Here is a 26125-nt window from a genome sequence, read left to right on the forward strand (position 1 = left end):
AAGTGAAACAACTGATAAGGCTCTAAAAGTTCTGTTGTCAAGAAGGCTGTGTCCATTCCCTGGCCTCAAGTTTCCCGGGGTCTAGGACAAACTGGAGGGGGTCTAGGGTGGAGAGATGTAATATGTGTAACAGTTGCCCCGAGATAAAATGAAGTAAAAATGCAACTTTCTTCTCTCTTCACTCTTTTCCCTCCTCTGCCGGTTGAAATTTGCTGTGTGGAACGTTTTTTCCCAAACCTTGACTGAATTCTGGGGTTTGTCCCGTTACTTTTCTGGTCTTCTTCAGACAACAGGGAGACTTCCAGATATTTAGATATTTTAATCCTATGAATGGTCTCATTTCATGAATTAAACTGTCCAGTTGTGTGTAATAGTAAAATTCCATTTATAGGAGAATTCCATTTATAGGAATAGGGGACATGCTCCCAGGAGAGAAACAGTATAGGGAGAGATTCTCCTGTTTTTCCACCAAAAGGATATCTTTGAACCATAATATTCCACTCCCCAAGTTTGCTAACAGCATATTCAGACCTCTCCAGGCAGCCAAAAGGCATGGATGGAGGGGAGGGGAGGTCTCAGGAAGGTCCTATTTACTTGGTACTATCCTGATCTTCCTAGTAGGTATTCCAAGCTTTTTCTTGTGGGGTATTGTTTTAGCCGTGTTAGCTTGGGTAAGGCATGGTGAGGTTAGACACAGATCAAGGGAGAGAAACCATAAAGTTTTACAGTTTTGTTACCCTCAAAGTTCCCTGGACAGAACACAGCATGCCATGGAGGGTGTAAACCCTGGAGTAGGTTATAAGGCAGAGGGAGAGAGGGAACTGTGGTTTCTGCAGGAAGTAAAGAGCAAGGCCGAACAAGCAGGTTTAGCACTGGCTTCTTTGAATAATTTCAGCAGGCTCTAGGGCAAAGGAGCTGTCCCTGGTTGCCTGGTACCTGACTCTGGAGTGATTAGGCCTGAAGTGTGAGAGCCTGATAAGGAGGTGGTTGGGGGTGTGGACTTAATGGGCTGCGCAAGAAAGGGGAACTGATCAACTTCTAGCCAGGGCCTCAAAACTGGGTCAAGACAGCATTAAACAACAACTAAACTAAGCTAATTACAGGTATTTTATAGGTCCTTTGGAGACCCCTTGTCATAGATGTCTCACCTCAGTCCCCTTATTGTGGGCAAGGTCTTTCTTCTTCCTGCATCTCTATCTCTCTCTCTCTCTCTGTCTTTGTCTCTGTCTCTCTGTCTCTCTGTCTCTCTCTCTCTCACACACACACACACACACACACACACACACACACACATTGCTAGTACATTTCCAGCCTCTTTCTGTCAAGGTCTGAGGTCATCTTGCCTCTGCTAGGAAGCAAGCCATGTTGGGCAGGGCTCCTTTAAAGAAAGCTTCAAGCCAGCTCTCTCTGGTGCCTCTCCCATCTGACACTGAATTATACATGACATGAGCATCAGTAAAGGGGAATAGTGCTCTGGGAGAGCACCATGGAGGGGGGCAAGAAAGGCAGAGGCAGAACAGAGGAACAGTGGACAAAGGTTTTCCAAGCATAAGGGAATAATGTATCAGAACTTATATAATAAGGGCCAGGACCAGGGTGAGGAAAGTGAGGCATTTGCCTTAGGGGCAAAATTTAAGGCGGGTGCCATAAAATGCAGTTATCAAGATAAATAATATTTAATGTAATTTTAAAAATATGTAAGGACGTGTGTGTAGGATGCACATTTTCCCTTTTGCTTAAGGCACCAAAAGCAGGGCCCTGGTGCTGTGCGGTGGCGGCTTCTTACTCCTTCCTGGCCAGACTGAACCCTTGAGCCAATTCCACACAGAAATGCTGGAGCAGCCCCCTGGGAAAGACCTTCCTCAGGAAATAACCTTTTATCTGAGCCTTGAAGAAGGAGGAGAGGCATGGAGTGTAGGAACAGGAGAGAGGGAACAGCACATACGTAAATCCAAAATGCCTCAGTTGGAAAGAGCTAGATGGCTATTTGGGGAATGGTGGCGGCAATGAGTTTGCAGGCAGGGACCAGATTATGTAGAAACTCTTTAGTATTTTAACTAGGGGAGACACACGCCCAGATTTGTTTCTTATGCACATAATGCCTCTTGGGGGACAGATTGGAGGGGCCAGGCCTGAATACAGGTAAGTAGTTCCTGAGGAGGCTAGCCGCAGTGTCCAAGTGAGGGATGACCGCATCCCCAACCAGAACAGGTGTAGATAGATTCCCAAGGTCCAGGTGCAGGCCTTGGTTTCCCTGCCATAACACTGAGGGTGGGATGGCACCCTCAGGTCTCTGCCCCGCCAACGGGGCCACCTCAGGGTTCCATTTGAGCGGCGGGTGCCCCAGGGAGCGCGGAGGAACCGCCCAAATTCAGCCGCCGGCTGGGGCGATGGGGTCGGGGCGGGTCCCGCGGACGCCCGACCAGCTCACCGCCCAATCGCCGCGGGCCCGCCGAGCCCCGGGGGGCTGGGGCCGCCGCCGCCGCCGCCGCCGCCGGAACGTGCCGCGGCTGCGCTGACGCGCGAGCGCCGGGCAGGGCGGCGGGCGCGCTCAGTCTGGTGGCGGCGGCAGCCGTGCGCGGACCGACGTGCCCGGAGCGCCGCAGTCGCCTGCGCCGCCCGCAGCCGAGCCGCGCAGCGCTGCCCCGGCTGCGCCCGCCCGCCCGCCCGCCATGGTGTCATGGATCATCTCCAGGCTGGTGGTGTAAGTGGCCTTCCCCGCGCCCCTTCCCTCCCCTCCTTCTCTGCCCCTGGCCCCCGGGCTGCGCGCGCTCCTGCAGCGCTCGGCCCGGTTCGCTCCGGCTATTAATACCCGGCGGCCGCTAAATTTAGCAGGTACAGTAGCTGCCGAGGACGCCTGCAAGCGGGCGACACAGGACGCGGCTGCTGCCCTGCGGGGCCGGGCCCGGGCGCGGGGGCACCGGCGGGCGGGGCGGCGAGGCCCGGGGCGCACGGGGGCTGCGCTGGGGGCTGCGACCCGCAGCAACCCCGGCCGCTTTTGTTCCCCGGGTGGGTGGGATTTGCAGAGGCCCCGAATGGGCGCGCCGCGGGGACACGCGTCTGTCTCCTTTGGGAGAAATGCTGGCGGGGTCTCCCGTCGCCGCGCCGCCACGCTTTTGTCAGGTGAAAATGACAGAGCCCAGACGAGCCTGGGGCGCTGCCTGGAGGGGTCGGCGCGGAGAAGGGTGGAGAGATGAAGGCGGGGCTCCTAATGGGATTGCAAGAATACTCCTTTTTAGGTTTCTCAGATTGACAGCGGTAAAGGCAAGTAGAACATAGCGGAACGTGTATGAATCTTGGGGTAGACGCCTCGCGGACCCCATGTCTGATTCTTTTGGCCCGGGTTTGAGGGAGAGATAGGGGCGGGCATCTCCAGGAATTCACGGGAAATTTCGAAGTGACAGACCGCCGCTTGGGTGGTGGCAGTGACAACCCCCCAGGCCTTGCAGGAGAGCGCAGAGTCATCTGGGGTGAGGCCTGTGTGAAATCATTGGGGGTGGGGGTGGGGGGCGTTTTTCTCTGTCAAGCCCCAGAGCTGAGTAGACATTTGAAGAGCTCCTTCCCTCGTGGATTTATTTCCCTTTGGGGATACACATGGCTGTTCCAGTTCCTCTCCTTCCCTAACCACTTTTACCTGAGTCAGGACAGATTTGCCACCTGCTCAGGGGGAGCCAGGGCTGAAATTGGCCTGGAGAGAGAGGGTGGGAGGTGCACCTGGAGCTTTTTCTTTGTCTGGGAAAGAGGGGCTCTGGACTCTGGTTGATTGTGCACTATCACTCCCAACGTTGTGAAACGTTTCCCATCTCCTGCCCTTCTTTACTGATTTTCAAAGAAGCAGCCAGAGGCAGCCTTCTGAAGTCATTCTCAGCTTTGTGTCCCTGCCACCATTCTGGGCTTTCTTCCCAAAGCCAGAGTGGATGTGCCTCTTGGCCCCCCATCCTTCATTCCATGCAGGCCTCTCCACAGCTGTTGCGGACTGCTGGGGGTTTGTGCTGTACCTCGAGGTGGTATGTTAAATATTTAGAAGATTTCTGAGGGCAGAGCTGGCATGAATAATACAGGGAAGCTACTGGAACGCCTTGCCCCACCTCATGCCTGACCAAGGCCCGTCTTGCCTTCAGGGTAGTATTTTCTCTCCTGAGCTAGTGTGTGATCTTCATATTTGGCAGTGGCTTCTGGGGGGCCCTCAGGTTGTAGCCCAAGACTCTCATTGGCCTGGCTGCGGAGCTTATTTTCTAGAGGTCCTACTGGGCTGGGGCTGGCCCGCTGGAGAGTGCGGGCTTTGAGTCTGGGGTCCATGTGACCACCTTTAATTTTATGAGAATCCCCCTCCCCTACTGCACAAGGCAGCTGAGGGGGTTGGAGAAAAGAGGCATATGTTTGGGAGGGGTCTCAGTGTTGCTGTTACTTTTTAAAACCACGCTCCCCCGAAGTGAAGCTTCAGAGAACATAAATGACCAGGAGAATTGCCCCTCAGGTCAGCCCAGGACCCTCCGCCCCAAGGGAGAATTTGTGGGATTTGGAGTTGTTATTTCCACTGTCAACTCCAAAAGGTCAGAGACACCGCCTATCCCCGGATCGCTGTCTTTTTAGAAACCTAACATGGAAGTGCCAGTTGTCAATTATTAAAAACCGATTTAATAAGCAGTACCAGGTTCACATAAATAATAACCTGCTCATTATAGGAAAATCAGAAAGTATAGATAAATAAATTGAAAATCATCCACATTATTACCAAACAGATAGCTAATGGTAATTCCTTCTTTTTTTTTTTTTTTTTGCTAATGGTAATTTCAAAAAGGTATATTCTTCAAGATGTTTTTCCTATGCATATATGCACATACATTTATATTTCCAATTCAAGGAATTTGTTGATTCAGCTCAAATATCCATATACCTCTTAGTAAGGAGTAGGAATACTGAATTTGGAGTCAGGAAACCCTTGGTTCAAATCCCAGGTCTGCGTCTTGCCAACAGATCCCAGTTCACAAGAGATTCTAGTTCAGGAGCTAGTTAACCGCATGTTGCCGTTACAAAGATTTCAAGAACATGTGATACATAAATTGCAGAGCATCTTCCACTACCAGCTCTGGAAGGGGCTCTCAGACTTAATCTACTCCTGTGTTTTTCATCCAGCCTGAGTGGGTAGGCTCTGGGCTCCCAGCCCTGATCAATAGGAGTAACTCCCCCTTTGTTTGGTTTGTATATTCGGGGTCTAAATGAAAAATAATTTGGGAAATATATGGGTTTTAGCCCTAATAAAAATCACTCATCAGTTCTCCCCTCTCATCTATAAAACTGCAGAGGGAGTGTGCCTTGCCCAAGGACACAGGGTAAGCTGGTGAAGAAAACAGGCTCTGGATTTTTGGTCCAATGCCCTTTCCACCTCTGCCTGTCCTTGACAGTTGTCCGAAATTGATTTCTTTCAAGCTCCCAAGACCTCTGCTATGGCATCCTGGGATTTTATCCACCAGTCCTGTTTCCTATAAGAAACTTTTTCAAGGCTTCATAAGCCTCTGTGACATCAAAGAACATTTAAGGAAGACCTATCACTGTGTTCTGAGGATGGAGAGGGAGTGTCTTCCTTCCAACCAGAGGCCTCAAGACAAGCTGATGGCATCCAGGCACAGCCGGATGGTGCTTGTAGATATGTGTCTTGCCATTGGCTCTGAGTGTTTTTAGGACAGTAACCATGGCTTATTTCCCTCTCTGACCCCTCATCTGCTCCCCAGCCTCTTTTTTGAAGTACCTGGCACGTTGAGTGCACTCAGTTAAGGATGGTTATGTGGAAGGAGCTCAGAGGCTCTGGGATAAGTGGGGGAGCCAGGCAGTATTATCCCCTGGGCATGAAGGTTAGTGGGCATCAGGACAGGCTTATGCCCACTGGACAAGGCTCTTGGAGTGAGAACCAATTGGAGATGCTGCTTTTTTGCTAGTTGTCTTCCTCCTAACTCCGTTGGCTCAGCCTAGGAAGAATTAAAGACGAAGTAGTCAGCGTAGTGGCAAGGTTGGCTTTGTTAGAACCTAGTTGATATCTGCATGGAACACAGGGGCTCATTTATGACTGGCCTGCTTGCCTCCTCTACAATACTTTGTTTTCTTTACAAAGAACTCAAGTCTTAGGCACCAGTGAATTTTAAACTGGGGAGAGAATGTTTATGTGCCCTGGAAGATTCACACAGAGGTTGCTCTCTGCCTTCTTGGGAGAATGCACTATCCTGAAGCATTTATTCCAAGGAGCAGGTGTTGCCTCATTGTCTTTGGACAGAATTTTGGCTGAGGCCCAGAATGTTGGCTAAATAAATCCAGAGCTTCCCCTTTGGTTATTAGGCCAAAACTCCAGTTCACTGTGTGGGGAAAAGAGCGTTCTAATTTTTAAAAGTTCTCCAAATAACTAAAAGCTATACAGAAGAAACCCTTATTTCCACAGTGCACATCTTTTAAAAAATGTTAGTTTTTAGAAGGTCCAGTCTAATGTTTAAGACAGAGTCTTAGTTTAATGGTTGCAGATCTGGCTCTGTCCCAGGACCGTGATTTGGAGCACGAAGTCTATTTGTCCCAGTCAAGGATGTACGAATAGAGAGGACTGGAAAGAATGTGAGTTGTCCTCAAGATATTCTTTAACTATTGCAAAACAAATGGAAATAAATGAAAAGGCGATACATCCTTAAACATGGGCTTGCTTTCTTTGGGGCTTGCTTTTAAAAAGTGTAATGCAGAAAAATGATCCCATTAATTGGAGGTTTAGGTTGGCTGAGGATTTCTTTCCTGGCACTCTGGTATGGTATAGGGTAAGAGCTGGGTAAATCAGTTGAATCGTGAGAGGGAAAATGTTGAGCTGGAAGTCAGAGGATTTGAGGTCTAATCCCAGCGCTGGACTGACCCACTGTTACGGTCCTCAGGGTACCTGCTCTCACCCTGGGGCCTGCTCCTGGTCTGTGAGACAAAGCTGCAGTCCAGCATCACGTTGGAGGTCCTGGCACACCTCTGGACCCCTTCCTTGTCCCCTCCTCCCCCAGCTGGCCCACATGCACCATGTTTATTTATAAACAAGGAGAATATCCTCAAGAGGTGAAAAATACCAGCTTCAATTTCACTGCTGTTCTGCTGCCTTGGTCTTGTTTATGAATCCTGCCTGCCTGCTGGGAAGTCGTTTCTGTGCCCTGTTCCCCACTGTCTTCTTTGAAGGTTAGCTCACAAGTGAGGGTCTTACCTGGTTAATACTGGCTCAGTTTCCCCTTCCTTCTGAAGTGAGCTATCTTTTTTGGAGCGTGTATTATTTGGAGAGGAAGAGCCCTGGGAAGAATGACAGAAGAGGGAGTCAGGCCCTCAGTGGCCACCTAGTGAGGCTGCCGTTTTGTATTGTGTGTGTGTGTGTGTGTGTGTGTGTGTGTGTTTTCCAAGGAGGTTCCAGAGGGCCAGGGGGGATGGGAAGACAAGAGTCACAGTGCATGGCACGTTTGGATTTTCATTGTCCAGGATGAGCCACACACATGCCCAGCTGGTTGCCAGGATTCTTGGTGTCTGTGAGAATTTTTCCAAGAACCAGCAAGAGCCCAGGGGGTGTGCATCTGGGCTATGAGGATGTTTTCCTCTCACTTCTGGGCCTTGGGTGGATTGGCCCCAATGGATTGGAAGATGGATAGTTCTATATGTTTGTTTTGAACTTTCAAATCTCATCTGTCATCACACAGAAGCACATTGTTTTCCCCTTGGGTTTTCTTTAGTCGCACCCAGGGCCTTTTCTGGGATTATGGAAAAAAAGGAAACATAGATAAAGGACCAAGTATTTGGCACCCAGTAGGGGTGTCTGAAGGAATCTTGACAGGTAATCTGGTGCAGGCCTTCAAGCATGGCATGTGTACCTAGACCAGGGATTGCACGCGAGTTTCATGTCATGATTGATAGGAGGCTGCCTGGGACACTATCTTGACAACTAGGATTCTGGGTTGGACTCCATGGGGTAGGAGTCCCATGAATGTTTCATGCAGGGAAGAAGATAATGGGGGCTCACCTGTTGGTTCAGTATTGGCTTTCCCAGACTTAGCCCATTCCCGATCCAAGAATTCCGCCATCAGAATTTTATACACTGCCCTCAGTTAGTGAACAGAGAGCTGCTTCTTTACCTAAGTTCACACCGCCTCCTAACATCCCACCTCCAGTAGGCCTTGTCAGTCACTGGAAGTTCTGGGCCAAAGGTGTCTCCTTCTTGCCAGTATAGGGGCTGTCCAGCCTGGTGGCTCTCTTGTCTGCCTCTTTCCTCTTAGGACCATCACTTGTATAGCACATTTTCCCTTTTTTTCTTTGCCTTTCACCAGTCATAGCTCAGTTAAATTCTACCCTGGCCTTCTCTTGTGTGCTTAGGCATTCACATCCTTTCTCCCTCCTTGTAGGGTCTATGGATGATCCTCTGGGCTTCAAAATGAGTTTCCCTTCCCTTCTTGGCAACATACCCCATCCTACTTCCCTCCACTCAGGCACAGGGGTGGACACGTGACCCAGGCCCAGCTACACATTTCCCTGGGCACAGAGATTGGTCCAGAGGTGGGTATGTGGCCTAAACTGAGCCACCAGGTCTTTCCCCAGAGCTTGTTGATTTGGAGCTAAAAGAAAACATCCTTGCCTATAGGGTCCAGACCTGGAAAGACGTGAAGGTGGGGCTGTTGGTGGCTAAACCCCCTGGCATATGGAGACCTGTAGGCAAAAGGGGACAATTTGGCAATGCAGAGGTAAACGGAGAGGAGATACTGGTTTGTGCATTTGCCTCTCCTTAAGGATCACCTGTTTCTCTGTTTCTTTGTCTCCCTCACAGCTCTTCAGGTGTAGTATGTGCCAGTGAATGAGTTAGGACCTGGCTACTTAGAGAGTAGTCTGTGTACCAGCAGCATTGGCATCCCTGGGAGCTAGTTAAGAATGCAGAATCCCAGGTCCCACCAAGACCTGGTGACTCTTCATCTTAATAAGATTCCCATGAAGCTCAGGAAGTGCTGAGTCAGATATCATCATCTCCCCTGTGAAATGAAAAGAAATTGACTTGTCTAAAGTTCCCATCGTTGGCTGTAGATCCAGAATTCAACCCCAAATGAGCCATTTGTGCTGGACTGTGATTCATCCTTCCTGGTTCTGAGAGGTCACAACCCTGACTTTTTATGAGTTCTGGATGGCATCGTTGGACTCGCCCAACCAAGTACCCAACCACAAACCTTTCACAGATGAGCTATCTAATTGTGATCTGTGTAAATTTAGTTTTGCCCGACTTGGGGTTTAGACTGCCAAGACAATGCCTGTCAGATGTGATATTATGCTGAGCGGATCATGCTACTCAGAGAATGGGATACAGCCCATCTTGAGAGAGAGGCATGGTAAACACAGTCAGCTGATGCTGGGGACTTACCGTGGATTTTCAGGAACACTCAGGGACTTTTTCTCATGAGCAGAAGAGGCCGAGAACGAGTGGTCCCCATGTGTCCCTCTTGAGGAAGTTGCAAGGATCCAGCAGGATCTGTAACCTCTTCAGGCTAGGTTCTGTGTGCTGTGGAATCCAGTTTTATCAGGAAGTCCTCTTGGCTCTCTCTTCAGAATATTCCCCTATCCAACTGACTCCTGCCTCCACTGCCACCATCATGTTCCAAGCCCATTATTGCTCTCCCAGACCATTTCAAAACCCTCTTAATTGTTTTCCCTGCTTCTACTCCTGTCCCTCCAATGATTTGTTTCAAATATGAGATAGGTCATAACTTCCCCCTGCCATTTAAAAATTGTCCAAAGAATTCCCGTGACGTTAATAATAAAATTCAGATTCCTTACCATTCTTCATGAGACTCAGCAAGGCCTGGCCCCTGCCCGCTGCCCTGAACTCACCCTGTACCGCTCTCCCCACACTCAGCTCCAGCTTCCCCACGATTCCTGGAAGGTGGCAGGCTTGTCTCACTCAAAGACCTTTGTACTTGATCTTCCCCCTGCCCAGGACACACTCCTCTAGATGGTCCATGGTCATCACCCTCTTTCCGTTTAGGTCTCTGCTCAAATATCACCTCTCTGCGAAATGCTTTTTCTGACTGTCTTCTCCAAAATACATCTCACATTCCACTCTATCCCCTTCCCATTCCCTGAAATTATGCTTTTAATTCATTTGTTTACTGGCTTATGGTCTGTCTCCTCAATCTCCTTGACTTTTGAGACTTTCATCTTGTTCACAGCTGTTTTCCTGGTGCTTAAAGTAGTACCATGCTCACACTAGGTGTTATATTTGTTGAATGAATGATGACTCAGTGTTCCCTTTGGGATGAGAAGATTCTTTTTTAAACCTACGTTCATAGAACCTTGATTTGTGACCCCTCTAAGCCTCAGTTTTCTCATCTGTGGAATGAAAGATTTGATTTCTGTTTCTAGCAGTATGAAAAACAGTGGTCTGGAAGTCCTCTCATAAAACTAAATTTAAAAATTCTTAGGGACGCCTGAGTGGCTCAGTTGATTAAGCATCTGCCTTTGGCTTGGGTCATGATCCTGGGGTCCTGGGATCAAGTCCCGCATCGGACTCCTTGCTCGGTGGGGAGCCTGCTTCTCCCTCTGCTTGCAGCTATCTCTGCTTATGCTCTCCCTCTCTGGCAAATAAATAAAATATTTTTAAAAATAAAAATTTCTAAAAGTTTTGGATAAAATATAAGTGATTCCCTCCATAGCATAGTTGAGCTTTTCAGTAAGGGAATTTGCCAGAAGACAGAACAGAGAGGGTATCATTTTGCAAGGCTGTAAACTAGTCCTGGAGCAGGTGCTTAATGGATTATCCTGAAATGTACCTGAAATCAACAGCCATTTTGTTATCATCTCCCCTGGCTCTGTGGGTCAGGGGTTTGGACAAGATGCAGGATACAAAACTCATTTCCACTCCATGATGTCTGGGTCTTCACTGGGATGGTGCAAATGGCAGTGGCAGACTGGACATTTCTTTCTTTTCGTGTGTTTCAAGGCCTCTTCATGTGGTCTTCCTGTGTGATTTTTCCAGCATGGAGGCCTGAAGACAGTCCAGTTTCTTATGTGGTGGCTCAGGACCCCAAGAGTGAATGTCCAAGAAGCATCAGTAGAAAACCTAGGACTTCTTATAAGTCCCAGGATGACACTTGAACATTCTATTGGCCAAGCGAATACTAAGGCCAACCTAAATTTGAAGGGAGGCAGATTAGACTCCATCTCTCAGTGGGAGGGATAGCAAATAATTTGCAGCCATCTTTAATATACCAAGCAATAGGATTGGCCTAGCTTGGATTTAATATCTGCATAGTGAAAAGAGGGGCCCTTGGGTCTGTGGAGATGATAAGTCAGAGCTGAACACTTGCATATTGCTGAGAGTTGAAGCACTATTCTGCAGTGTAGTCCTGAGTAGGATAGACCTACAAGCACAGGAAAATGACACCGAAGCTTATCTGTCTGTTGGTCCTGCTGTCACTAAGCTGAAGAAAGTTCATCTGAAAACAGACCTAAGAAAGGTGAACACTCTGGGGTTCTAACATCTTATTTTGTCTCCATTTCCAGACTTTCTGTGATTTGTAAAATGCAACAGAAAAGACTGCAAATAAATGGTGAGGGTATAATGGATAACAATTCAGTAAACACTCCTTTACTCAGTGCCTGTTTAAGAAATAGAACATTACTTTCATTGTATCAGTATACCGCCACTGTTGGTGGATGTTAGGGTTCTTTCTAGATTTTTGTTTTTCTCTTTCATTCTTGTAAAGAGCTCTGCAATGAACTTTCTTGTATGTGTTTCCAGGTGCACCTGTGCACAAATTTCTTTAGGAACAGAATGGCTGAAGCATAGGATATAGGCTTTTTTTCACTTGCCCAAATAATATAAATTAAATTTTCATTAGATGTGTAGGTCTATTCCTGGGCTCTTTGTTGTGTCCCATTAACCAATTTGTCTGACCCTGCACCAGGACCACACTGTATTAATTATCATAACTTTATGGAGATTCTTGATATCTGGCCTGGCAAGGCCCCTCCACATCTTGTTCTTCATAAATTATTTTCCAAAATGGTTTTCCTTCAGCTATATATATATATGTATAATAGGAAATTAAATTCTGTATATAGTATAAATTATATATATATATAATGTTTTATATATATAATATATATATATAACATATATATCATTTCAGTTGCACCAGGGCTTTACTGTCACTTAATATTGTCATGCTTTAGAATTTTTGCCAGTCTGGTGGGTACAAAATGGAATCTCATTATGGTTTTAATTTGCATTTCCCTGAATACTAATGAGATTGAAAATCTTTTCTTATGTTTATTGCCCATTCATGTTCTCTCTCCTGTGAAGGGCCTGTTCAAGTCTTGCCAAATTTTCTCTTATCCTTACCTTATTAATTCGTAGGAGTTCTTTAAATATTCTGAACCCTAATCCTCTGTCACTTATGTGTTACAAATGTCTTCTTCCAGTCTGTGGTTTATTTTTCCGTTTTCTTTATGGTATATTTTGATGAACAGAAGTTCTTAATTCTGAAGGCAGACGCTTAATGACTTTAATGTAATGGATTTATCCATTTTTTCATTTAAAATTTATTTATTTATTTATTTATTTATTTATTTATACTTCTTATGTCCTAGGAAAACCTTACCTACCTGACATAATGAAGATATTCTCCTATATTACTCCTAGCAGTCTCATTGTTTTGCTATTCACATTTAATTTCTTGCTCCATCTTGAGGTGATTTTTGTATATGATGTGATTTAGGATGCCAGAATTTTTTTTCTTTTTTTTTTTTATAAGCAAAATGTTGTCCAAGTACCATTTATTATAAAGTTCATCCTTTTTCTTCAGATCTGCAATGCCCAGCCTTGTCATAAATTAAGTTTCTGTAGATGTGTGAGTTTGTTTCTGGGCTCTTTCTTCTGTCCCATTGAATAGTTTGGCTCTGCGGCAGTACCACTGTCTTAATGGCCCCAGCTTTGTGAAAAGTCTTGATGTCTGGAATGGCAAGTCTCCCACCTTCAAGAGTGCCTTAGCACTTTCTTCTTTCATATACAGGTTTAGAATTATCTTAGAATTATGTGTTTTCACAGACACACACTCATACTTGCTCTAAAATCTGTTGGGAGTTTGATTGGAATAGCATTGAATGTATGAGCCAATAGAAAGTTGATGTTCTTAAGATGAGTGTTCTGATCCATAAACATGGTATCTATCTCTTTATTTAATTATATTCGATAAAATTTTGTGAGTTTTGCTGTGTCTTGTATGTCATTTGTTAGATTTATTCCCATGTACTTGATATTTGTTGATGCCAGTATATTTAGTATCTTAATAAAATTTTCATCTTCCAGCTATTTGTTAGAAGAATAAAAGCTTGCTAAACTGTAGATTCTTTTGGGATTTCCAGATAAATAGTCATGTCATCTGAGAATATAGCACAATGTTGTGTCTTTCCAGAAATTATTCCTTTTTTTCCCCACCCCGTACTGTAATGGTAAAAATCTTTAATGCAAGGTGACTAAAAGTGGTGAAGGCAGGCATACTTGTTTTTTGGTTCCTGATTTTAAAAGGAATGCTTCAACATTTTCCCATAAAGTATTGTGCTTGCTGTAGGAGTTTCAGAAATAAACTTTATCACTCTAAGTTTCTTTCTATTCCTAGTTTGCTCAGAGTTTTTATAATGAATGGGATACTTTATTTTCTCTAATGCTTCCATTAAGATGGCAGCATTTTTTCTGGCCCTTAATCTGTTAAGTGACAAGTTGTAATAATTATTTTTGCCATTAAGCCAACCTTGCCTTCCAGAATAAACTGAATTCAGTCACACAGTTTTTCTTTTTTGTATTGTTGGAACAATCCTGGATTCAATTTGTTAATATTTAGTTTCGTTAATATTTAGTTTTTTTTTTTAAGTTATGTTTGTGAGTGGTATTGGCTATATTGTCCTTGTCTGGTTTTGGTATTAATATTATGCTAGCCTCATAAATGAAGTGGAGGGTGTATCCTCTTTTTCTATACTCCGGAATAGTCTGTATAAGATTAGATTTCTGTCTGGAGTAACTTGCCAGTGAAACCATCAGGGCTAGGTGCTTTATATGTAGGAAGATTTTAAACTAGTTATTCCATTTCTTTGATGGGTATAGGTTTATAGGTCTTCTCTATTTTCTTCAATCAGTTTTAGGTGAGGACTTCATTTAAAACATTTTCCCAAGTTATCGTTAACATTGCTTCTGCATCCCATTACTTTTGACCTCTCCTTCTAGCACACTCATTAGACATAAGTTAGATATTCTTACTCTATCCCCATATCTCTTCATTTCTTATTTCTGATTCCTTTTTCTGTCATTGTTGCATTATGAATAACTCCCTTCATGTCTGTCTCCTCAGCCATTTCTCCTCAGCTGCTGAACATCCATTGATAAATTTCAGTTATTGTATTTTCAAAATTTTATTTCGTTGTTTCAGAATGGTTTGGACATGTTTTGTGGTCTGTGTTCCATCTTTTAAACTCAAGTTTATTCCTTTAAACATTTATTTTATATTCTGAGTCTGATAATTCTAACATCTAAATTCTTTTTGAAGGTCTAACGCAACTATCTATTGTTTCTGTTGGCTACATTGTGTGTTTTCCAATTTAAAATCAATCTTTCTTTCTTTCTTTCCCTCCCTCCCTCTCTTTCTTTCTTTCTTTTTAAAGATTTTATTTACTTATTTAACAGAGAGAGACACTGAGAGAGAGGGAACACAAGCAGGGGGAGTGGGAGAGGGAGAAGCAGGCTTCCCGCGGAGCAGGGAGCCTGATGCGGGGCTCGATCCCAGGACCCTGGGATAATGACCTGACCTGAAGGCAGACGCTTAATGACTGAGCCACCCAGGCGCCCTTCTCTCCCTTTCTTTCTCTCTCTCACTCTCTCTCTCCCTCTTTCTTTCTTTCTTTCCTTCTTTTTTTTTCTTTCTTTCTTCTGTGAGCTTGTATTCTTTGGGACTTTATCTGTAGGAATACTTTGAGGCCTGGGTTAAAGGTAGGTTCCTCCAGAGGTTTGCGTTTGCTTCTGCTGGGTGTCTAGAGGCACTGCCAATATTAGACCCCTAGAAAGTAAATTCTTGAGATTTTTTTATTTGACCACTTGGTTAGTATAAATTTGGGCTGCAAATGGGTGAGGGCGGGCTGTGGTTACAGATTCCCAGGGGGAAGTACTGTTTTCTCTCCACCTACTATCATGACTGAACTATGGGCATTTTCCTTTTGTGTATGCTCAGGCATGGTGGCAGGCCATCTCCGGTTCACCCTCTGACTGAGGTATGCTTCCTTGGGGTTTCTGTTTGTTTCCCAGGGCTGCTGGGAATACCAAAGTACCACGAAGTGGATAGCCTAAAACAACAGAAATGTATTCTTTCACAGTTCTAGAGGCTAGAAGTCTGACATCAGTGTGATGTCAGGGCCATGTTGTCACTGAGGGCTCCACAGGAGAATCTATTCCATGCCTTTCTCCTGGCTTTGGGTGGTTGTTAGAAGTCCTTGGCCTTCCTCTGCCTCAGTTGTCACATGATTTTCTTCCTATCTGTGTGTCCCTTTTCCTCTTCTTATAAGGATACTAGTCATTTTGCATTGGGGCCCACCCTGATGATCTCAACTTGATTTCAGATGCAAAGACTATTTCCAAGTAAGGTCCCATGCACAGGCACTGGGGTCAGAGCTTCCTTTATCTTCTTCAGGGACACAATTCAGTCCATAAGAGGGTCTAGACTTCATAGAGGGGTGCCCTGAGGCAGTATTACTCAAAATGGGGTCTGAGGACCCTAGCATCACCTCATCTGGGGATTTATTAGGACTGTACATTTTCAGGCCCCCTCCTCCCTTCAGACCTACTGAATGAGAATACCTGAGGGCAGGGCGGGGGAATCTGTGTATTCATAAGCTCTCCAGGCTTTCTTATTCAGGCTGAAGTTCCACAAGTGTTGACCTTGAGTTTGTCTTCTGTAATCTATAATCTAGATTTTTCATAATTATATTTTATAGAGATTTGATCATCTTTTGTAATCTAAAGCTCAATGCCTTAGTTCAGCAAGTACCCTTCATTTACCTTTCTGGGGCACTCATTTTGTTTGGTGTTTGGCCTGTAAGACATCCTTACATTGGTACAGTATATCAATATGTTTTAATAGATTCTTTAAATTCATTACTTTTTTATTTCAATAACTGGGAAACCCATAGAAAACATGAAAGAGCAACACAATGAACACCTGTGTTACTTCAACCTTGGCATACCCATTGCATCTCTTTCTCCATAAACACACATATTTCCCTCCTGCTTAACCATCTGAAAGGCTGCAGACATCATGCTCCTTCATTCCCTACTACTTCAGCGTGTCACTCAAGGACAAGATTATTCTCCTGTACTAGTGGTTCTCAGACTTGTTCGTTTCAGGACCCCTTTACACTCAGAAAAAACTGGGGATCCCCAAAAAATTTCTGTGGCTTACACTTTTCAATATTTACCATATTAAAAATTTAAATAGAGACATTTTGAAATATGTATCTAGTAATTAATTTTTTAAAATAACAAACCCATCACATGTTAACATATTTTTTTTTACTAGAAATAACTACATTTTCCAGAACAAAAACAAGTGGTGAGAAGAGGGCATTGTACATTTTTGCAAGTTCATGTCAAATTTAATTGCAATGTGGAAGCTGAAGACTTATTAATAAAGGTGGATCTGTTGCACTTTGACTGGATCTTTTATCCATGCATGATTTGTAACGTCATGCATTTGTCATTTGGAAACTATTGGTTTACCAAATTAAAGATCTTTTTTTTTTGACAGAGGGAGACACAGCAAGAGAGGGAACACAAGCAGGGGGAGTAGGAGAGGGAGAAGCAGGCTTCCTGCTAAGCAGGGAGCCCGATGCGGGGGCTAGGTCCCAGCACCCTGGGATCATGACCTGAGCCGAAGGCAGACGCTTAACGATTGAGCCACCCAGGCGCCCCATGGTTTACCAAATTAAATGCGGATCCTCTAAATGATGACACATTCCATTTATACAGTATTCAAAAATCACATTAATTAGTAACACCATCAAGCTCATTAGAAAAGTCTTTAAGTGTTGGGATGCGCATGGTGGTGGATACAAATTTTCCAAAATTCTAATTTTAGCTTGAATTTCAAATTTTTTCATTGGCAACAAACACTATTTGTTTTTCTTGAAATAATGAGCTCGTGTTACTTATTTTCTAGAAATGCTTGTCAGATACCCAAGTCTGAATAACCATAGTCTGTCAGTCATTCAAGCAGCAGTGGTGTTCCATGAACAAAATTAGACAATCAACACACAACTCAATGATACGTGTGCTTTTCCTCAAGACAAATTGTCATACTTTGGTATGCAACAGTACTTTTTGTGTACTTTTCATTTATTGTAGAATACTAAAAACACCTGTACTCAGGAGTCAAGATTTAATAAAATTGATGATTTTTACTGCATTATCAGTGACATTCTTAAGTGAAGTGGGCATTTTTCTCCCTACTGTGTGTCATGGTGACTGCTGTAGAGATTGGGGTGCCACTGCCTTGACTGGTGCGAAGGTACCATAGCAGTTTTAACCTTCACTGTTTTTGTACCATCGATGTAAGTTCAACACAGTAAAAAAGGCACATATCTTAGCATTATTATTAAAATTGTCTGGACCTCATGGACCCTCTGCACGAGTCCTGGGAACCCCCTGAAAGGGTTCTGGGTTCTCCCAGGAGTCTGTGGATCATAACTTTGAGCACGACTGGCTCTTCTGTACAAGCAAAAACCATTACCACACCTAGGAAAATCAACTCTAATTTTGCAGCATCATCCAACATGTATGTGGTCCATACTCAAATTAACCCCAATTTTTAAAAGTCCTTTATGTATTTTTTTCTTGTTACTCTTTGGATCCAGTAAAGTTCACACATTGAATTTGGCAGTTATGCCTTTTGACTAATCTAGAACAGTTCTCTCCCCTCCTGCCCCCAAGTTTATGAAGATATAGAGTGTTCTGGATTTGTCAGACTTGTCCTCTTGATGAGATTCAGGTCAAACACTGTGCAGATGGTGAGGTACATCTCCTCCCGCCTTCGGTCGGGAGGACAGAAAGTCAGACTGTCCCATAATTAGTGATACTAAACTTGACCACTTGGTAAAAAGATTTACAACTTATTTAAATCCAGAATTTTTAGTTGTTTTCAGTGGGAGGGTATGTCAGAACATCTTGTCTGATACTGTTAGATGGTCTCCTCTTAATTTTTCATTTTTGAAGTTTGAAGGTTCTATCAGAATTCTTTTGGTTCTAAGAGAAAACATACAATTCATGCTGGCTTACATAACTTGAAGTCTAGAATGGCACTGACTTCAAGTGAGACTTGATCCAGTAGCACAAGATTCGTAGTGGAGTAGCAGGTTCTCTTGGTCTCTCCCCTGCACCCGTGGTTAAGGCTGGCTCCCTTCATGGACCCAAGATGGTTGCCAGCAGCTTCTGGGGGGGTTGAGTTTCTCACTGATGTCCAGCAGAGAAGAGCATCTTCTGTGGGACACAAGGAAGTTTCTTCTCCAGAAACTCCTAGCAAGCTTCTTGCTCTCCCGATTTTGGCCACACATCTGTCCCTGAGCCAATCCCTGTGGCTGGAGGACAGGATGTGCTGATTTGCTTAAACCATCCACTCTGGATCTGGGGCTAGGGTCAGCTTCTCCAAAGCACAGGGGCTGCAGAGGGCTGGGGAAAGGACACAGGCAAATATCCACCAAGGTTTAGTTTCCACGATAATGTAAAAGACTCTACTGAGCACCTGCTATGTAACAGATTTTGTGCCAAGCCATTCTTTATTCATTCAACAAGTGTGCTCAGTCACCTGGTATTTAGTGAGATGCTACTGTGGGCTGAACGTTGGGCCACCCCAAGGGAAAATGGAGTCATTGCCATCAGAGCAGTTTTCCTATAAGGCTCTGTGCTGTCATTAATACAGCAGTCATGCAAGGTGAGCATTACTATCTCTCTCCCAAACGATAAAACTGAAACCCAGAGAGCTAAGTGGGCAGTCCCAGGTTCCTTAGCAAATTAGCGGTGGAGCTGCATCCAGAGGAACATGATGTGGCCAGCAGCACCACCTGGCCCAGGCCTGGGTGGGACTCGGGGTCTAGATTCTGGTCCCGGCTCTACCTGGAGGAGCTGGATGATTGTGGACTTCTCTTCGTCTTTGTGGCATTGGGGGGAACCTCCTGGCATGTAGGTTCCCTGGTTGGTCACAACCCCCCCATCCTCTGCATCTCCTAGAAGTGTCGACCGCTCAGAGCAAGGTAGGCCCTCTAACACCCCAGAGTCTCAGGAGCCCTGCGGGGTTTTTGATGTTATGATGAGGAGCTGTTGGACAAGAGACTAAGGAGGAGAGACACAGGACCTTCAGGAACTGCCTCTTCCCACTCCTGTGAGGGGAGAAAGGTGGGGATGAGGAGCACTGGATTGGCTGGTGGGGTGTTAGTACGGCTTCAGCCCACCCGAACCCAAGAGAATCAATTTAAGGAGCTGCTGGATATGCTTTTGTCCTTCCTTGGTAGCCGTTTAGCCCAGTTGCTGGGTTTCCTGTCCGGGCCCGGATGGCCCTGCCCACCCGCTCACCACCCCTGTGCCCGCCTCATCTCAGGAGAGGCCGGGATCCAAACTCTGAGGTCAGCCTGGGCTAGTCCAGCCCTGCAGTGTCCTCTCAGGCGGGACAGAGGCTCGGCGCTTCCCCAGAGGCAGCTCATCCAGCTTAATGAGGCTCTGGGTGGGGAGGTGGTTTCCCTGCAGGGCCTGGGCAAATTCCCAGGCTGACATGGGTACCTAAGTAGCCGAGCTGCCACCGCTGGGCTGGTGGCCTGGTGGGCTGGCGGCAGGATGAGGTCAGCTGTGGTTGCAGCGTGCCTGGCACCCGGCAAGGGGCTATGGGGCTGGATGAAGTCACCTGGGGTGGGAGCTCTGGTCTCAGGGGGAGGATTTAAAGACAGCTTCCTGGGTAGCTGAGCTATACCAGTCCCTGAAGGTCAGTCCTTCCTTTACATGAGTGTGCTACTTGATGGTTTTCAAACTGCTCTCCTTTCCATTGTTGGATACAGGGTCACAAATGCGGTGGCTTCTAAGCTGAGAGCAGCCTGCATATGCTTGTTTGCCTTGCCCTCTTGTCTTTTCCTTTCTTTTCTTTTCTTTTCCCTTTTATTTTCTTCCCCCTTTTCTCTTCTCTTCTCTTTTATTTCTTGCCTTGCAGTATTTTATGTTTGAATCCCTTACCAACATTTAACACTGAGAGATGTGGCACTTAAATCTCGATTTCTGTCTCCCGCTGGAAGAAGCAGAAGATCTGGCGCCCTAGGATGATTCCACTGGGGCAGCATCAGCTGAGCTGAGTAGTGGCTGCCCGTGGGGTGCGTGCTCCCAGATCTGCTCAGCCTCCGCCTGGCCCAGTTCCTGCAGGCTGCTGGTGGTTACCGTTTCTCCTCTTACACCTGGGTATTTCCATCCCCAGTATTTCCAGAGCAAGTTGGGGAGGTGGGCATTAGTATCCCCATTTTGCCAGTGAGGTAACCAAGGCCCAAACTGGTTTCAACATGTGATGCAGGAAAATAGTCATGGCCCAGTTCAGTCATGCCTCTGCCACTTGATAGTTCTGTGACCTTGAGGGAGTCACTTGCCCTGCCTGGGGCTCAGTCTCCCCATTCATAAAATGAAGTGTGTGAGGGGGGAGACGAGCAGGTAGCTAAATGCTCCCTGGGGTCTACTTGCCCAGACACCTGTCACTCAGAGTCATCATCGACAGTGTGCTGCTAGGTGCTGGAGGGACACAGATCTGTACCTTGTTCCCTTAACCTAAAGGCAAAACCTAGATCCATTTCAGCACAATACAGATAAGCGCTTTTATTGACACGCCCGTACTCTATATCAGATGTTGTGTTGGCAGTGTGCATGCACTGTTTCATTTACTCCTGACAGGAGTCCTGTGGGGTAGGGAGTACTATTTCCATTTTACAGATGAGCCATCTGAGGTTTTGAAAGGTGAAGGAATTTGCCCAGCTCTTAAATGTTAGAGCCTCGGATCTGTCCTGTATCACAGCCTTTGCTTTGTCTTTGCCTGAGCGTTGCTGTATCCCCTGTGTGTGAAAGGATCATTAATAGCGGAAGGCAGTGAGAGTAAGGGTCCAGTGAGACTCAGGGAAATTCTGAGGTCCTTTGGGCTGGACGGGCTGGTCTGGGGAGGCTGCGTGAAAGAGGAGTAAATGGTCATCCAAAGGCACTTTGGATATCCTTCTGCAGGGAGGGAAGCATGCTCCAGGTGGTATGAGGTTAAGCATAGGGGTGAGAATGTGCTAGTTGTGTTCAAAGGACCAGACTGGCTTGAGTTGAGAATTAGTGTAGTGACATCTTGGGAGTTCAGATGAGAGAGGTAGATTTGAGGTCAAAATACAAATTTTGCTTTTAGGCAGGGGGGAGCCAGGGAAGGTTTTCGTAAGGGGGAGTGATGTGAGAGCAGTGTATTGGTGTCAAGCTTGACACAGCTAGGTTGAAGCAGAGTCTGGGTAGTGGGAATGGAAAGAAAAGTGCTGAGTCGGTGAATCGGGAGGACAGAAGTAATTGACCAGACCTTGAACTACACATGTGCGGAATCAGAAGGAGTTTTGGAAGCCAGCTAGTCCTATTCTGTTCTGGTGCAAGGACTGCTTTGGTGACATCTCTGACAGTTGTGCAGCAAGTCACTTCCAGTGCATGAGGGTGGGACAGTTTCTTATGTGTCTGTTAGCTTCTAAAGCCAGCGTGTTAAGGGTGAGGGTTACTCGTGTCTGCGCTGGGGTGGTGTTCCTCCCAAAATTCATGTCCACCTGAGACCTCAGAATAGGACTTTATTTGGGAATAGAGCCTTTGCCAATGTAATCAAGTTCGGATGAGTTCATACTGGCTTAGGGTTGGCTCTAACCCAATGACTGGTGTCCTTATAAGGAGAAGGAAATTTGGACACAGACTGAGACAGGCAGGCAGAATACCATGTGACAATGGAAGCATTTTGGAGTGATGCCTCTACAGGCCAAGGGACACCAGGGACTGCTGGCAATCGCTAGAAACTAGGAGAAGGCAAGGAAAGATTCTCCCTCAGAGCCTTCTTTGGAGTGGGCATGGCTGTATCAACACCTTGGTTTTAGACTTCTAGCTTCCAGAACTGTGAGAGAATAAATTCCTGTTGTTCTAAACCACCAAGTTTGGGGCACTTTGTTACAAGAGTCCTAGGAAACTAGTGTAGTACCCATTACCTTGGAAAACCCATATTCCCTTGCTGGCCTCCCAGCATAAGAGGAAACAATGGCTACCCAGCATGACTTGTCCTTAGAACACTGGTGCAGTCTCCAGGTTCTCGTTTCTTCTTTCTAGTACTCACCATCATTTTAATAATCCAATATAGAATTTTGCTCTGATGTTCAGGCTCTCCATAATGTAGTTCTAAATGACCTTATTTTTCACTGCTCCCCATGACCATCCCTGCATGTGCCGTGAGCTTCCCATGCCCTGACTTGAGTCATTGCTATGTCTCTGCTGAATGGCACTCCCCAGCCACCAGCTATATCCTATCCATCTTTAAGGCCCACTTTTTCTTTCTAGACCATTTAAAGGTAGGTTCTTGGTCCTGTAGGCTCAAGGCACGCTCTGCTAGCTATCACCAGTCATTGGACAATATCCTACCCCAATGTCCTGAGATAGGTTTTTGTATTTCTTAACTCATAAATTTTTTTTTTTTAACTTCACCAGGATTGATGACTTGTCTCTTGGGCTCAGGTCAGTCCCTTGAAGGTAGGCAGCCTGTCTGTTGCTTCCTTTTCTCCTCCATACACTGTGTACATTTTTTTTTTAACTCAACATACATGTAGAGGAGTTTCTAAACAATAATAGATGACAATTTTCGTTGGGAAAGATTAGAAAGAAGAAAGGTTGACTTGAAGGGAAATCTTCTTGACCTTTAGGGTACAAACATACTCTGGCTCCTAGAAGGTGATGATATGTCGGCATATATCCTTGGAGCACAAATTCTTTATCCTTTTCTCTGCAAGTCCAGCCTCATTTGTCCAAAAAACAAGAACAAAGTCATTGAATGTTTCCTGTGTGCCTGGTTCTGTGATGGGCCATGGGGAGGTGATAGTGAATAAGACAGGTATAACCTTTATCCTCAATGAGTGTTTAGTTTTATATTTTGTAGGAACACTGACAAAAAGAAAATGAATACTTCTTGACCTGCTGCCAGTAGCGTTAATTCAGGTGGCAAGGTTAGACCTGGAGGTCATGCTAGGCTCTGGCAGCCATGTTTGTATTGAATGACCTGCCCTCTCCACTTGGCTGTGGCTGATTGGATCAAAGTGGACATCTGACTCAGACTGAACCAGTTTTATTTTTCCTCCCCTGGCAACACAGAAGTGAGGTTTCAAGGTAGCCAGTTGCTATGGACTGAATTTTGCTCCCACAAAATTCATAGGTTGAAGCTCTAACCCCAATCTGATGATATTTGGACATGGTGCCTTTGGGAGATAATTAGGTTTTGATGAGGTCATGAGGGTGGAGGCCCCCCCCCCCCCACCAATAATGGGAGCAGTGCCCTTATAAGAAGAGACACCAGAGAGCTCTCCCTGTGCTATGCAAGGACACAGGGAGAAGGCAGATGTTCATAAGTCCGCACCAGAATGGGGCCGTGCCAGCACCGCGATCCTGACTTCCCGCCCTAGAACTGTGGGAGAATAAATTTCCCTTATTTAAGCCACCCAATCTGTAGTATTTTGTTATGGTAGCCTGAGCTAAGACACCAGTTATTCAAGAGGCAGGAGCGGTAAAAGTAAGAGTGAGGAGGTGTAGAGGCTGTGTCCTGCCACGAGGAGCAGGTGGAAGGTGGGCCAGCAGAGGAGGAGGAAGACAGAGATGTTCAGAGAACTGAGGTGGCAGAGATGATGCACGGCTTCCCAGGACTCTTCAGTCCCTGGTCCCAGACACTTGCAAGGCTCAGCTGCCCTGGGGGTCTTGCACCACCCCAGTGTCCTCCCCATAAATTCCCTTTATTGCTCATGCCAACTTGAGTCAGTTCCTGTTCGTTACAACCAAAACATGGTTTTTACATTTCACAGATGAGGTAAACGAGAGCTGCGAGGCCCTGGGCTACGTTAGTAAGTGGCGGAGTTCAGGCTGCAGTTGAGGTCTTCAGACCAGTGGTCTGCCTTTCCTGTCCTCCCAGGCTAACAGTGAACTTGTTTAACAGACCAGGAAGGTTCTGAAACCTTAAGGAGAGATGCTGTTATTCCTCTACTACCAACCTTTTAAAACGAGACTTGTGTTATGCTTTCCAACGTCATATGTGTTTGCCCCTTTTTTCTGTAATCCTACAGGGCTGTCCGCACTTGCATTTTTTCCTTTGAATCTTGCATCTAGGAGATTCTTAGCAGAGCACACTGGCCGACGACAAAGGTCTTCCCAGTCCTTCATGTGTTCTTTACATTTGTCTTCCTTTTGTTCTTGTAATCTGAGACACGTGTTTATCACGAGCTGGTGATCTTCTGAGCTATACGACAGGGAATGCCTGACACCTGTGCCCTGTTTGGTTTCTATATTTATCTCATGATATAGTTTTAAAATAAGCTCATCATTAATTGGAAAATATCTGCAAATAGAAAGGAAAAGTTATTACCATCTGCACCATTTCAGCACAACTGCCAAGAACTAGTAGTTTTCTACTTATGAACTTAATTTGCAAAACTGTATAGCTGCAATTATAGATATTAACAATTTTGTATTCCACTTTTTCCTTCAACATGATAATGTAAACAGTTTTGTGCTATTTCACACACTTTGTGTCATTTTTATGACTGTATCCATTCTAGGAAGCTGAGCACAATTCACTTAAGTGTATAGCAAATCCTTTTTGGCACGAACGGACAATAAATGTGAGATGCCTCTCTGGGGGACGTTTCGTTTCTTTCTGATTTTGTGTGTGTGTGACTATAGGTAACGGTACAGTCTTTGCTTTTGTTTTTCAGATGTTTTCCTTATGCTAGATTTCATAAAGTGGAATTATGGATAATCAGATTGTGACTCTTTGAAAGGCAATCTTGGGAGTGTCTCAGTGCAAGTAACAGAAATCTGCTTCAGATCAGCTTTAGCAAGAGAGGACATTTATGGGAAGGATGCTGGGGCAGCTCCTGGCATATGAGGGTACAGAGACCGTTAGGACCTCACGAAGGACTGAAACCAGGAGCTGAACAATAGTGAGAATGTGGACAGCTCCTCTTTCTCTTTTAATTCGCAGAACCAGTATCTATTCAACTCCTAACTATGCCGATTTTAGGTTACAATGACGAATTAAAATAAAAACAAAAAACAAAACAAAGACTCAGCTCCTGCACTCATAGAGCATGTCTGTCTGTCTGTCTCTCTTCTCATGAAATGTTCTTTCTGCTTCTCTGTGTTCCATTCCTCTCTCTGTCTCTGTGACATCCATTTTTGCTTTGATGAGTGTTTGGCCAGGTGTGGCCCCCTGGCAGCAGCTCGTCTACAGTCTTCATTTTAAGTAACCTGCAGACCTCTCAGCCCTGGTTCTAAATTCCTGGGGGGGAAGCATCTGAGAGGCCCAGCTTGGGTCTGGGGTTGGGTGCATCAGCTCCAGCTTGGAGGCGGGGTCCTCGGTACCTGCCTGGGGGTGAGGCTGAGTGGTCCTTAGAGGGGAAGGGGCAGCAGGGCTGTGCCAAACAGTATCTGTTCTACAGCCCACTGTTCTCCTCTTTACTAGTGTGACCTGTTGGGGGGAAATGGTTTCTGTTTCTTTCTGTAATGAACTTCTTAACAGCACTCTGGCCATGATGTGGCTGCTTCCAGAGGGAGGATGGGAAGGCCCATTGCGGATTTGTTTGCACTGATTGTCAGAAACCTTTGTTGGGGAGGAGCTTGTTGGTACAGAGGGCATTGATGCATTGCTTTTTTTCTTCTGCGGGGTGGGGAGATAGCCAGAGTGTCTGACTCAGTGGGTCTGCCATAGGGCCTGAGAGCCTGCCTTTCTAACAATTTCTCAGGTGGTGCTGTTGCTGCTGGCCCAGGGACTGTGCTTTGAAGACCACTGCC

At 45.6% G+C, this 26125-nt stretch overlaps 1 protein-coding gene across 2 annotated transcripts in view; it reads left to right on the forward strand.

The window, feature by feature from the left end:
- Positions 1 to 2607: 2607 nt before the first annotated feature.
- Positions 2608 to 26125, forward strand: part of REEP1 (receptor accessory protein 1) — a 100220-nt gene continuing 76702 nt past the window's right edge. For both annotated transcript variants that reach the window (XM_073897449.1, XM_025868276.2), the window contains exon 1: positions 2608 to 2704. In XM_073897449.1, coding sequence (XP_073753550.1) covers positions 2673 to 2704 — 32 coding nt within the window. In that variant the 5' untranslated portion in view covers positions 2608 to 2672. The remainder of the gene's footprint in view (positions 2705 to 26125) is intronic.

This window comes from Callorhinus ursinus, unplaced genomic scaffold (assembly GCF_003265705.2).
Source record: "Callorhinus ursinus isolate GAN/ISIS: 27379988/994484 unplaced genomic scaffold, GSC_fseal_2.0 scaffold10, whole genome shotgun sequence".
NCBI classification, from domain to species: Eukaryota; Metazoa; Chordata; class Mammalia; order Carnivora; family Otariidae; genus Callorhinus; species Callorhinus ursinus.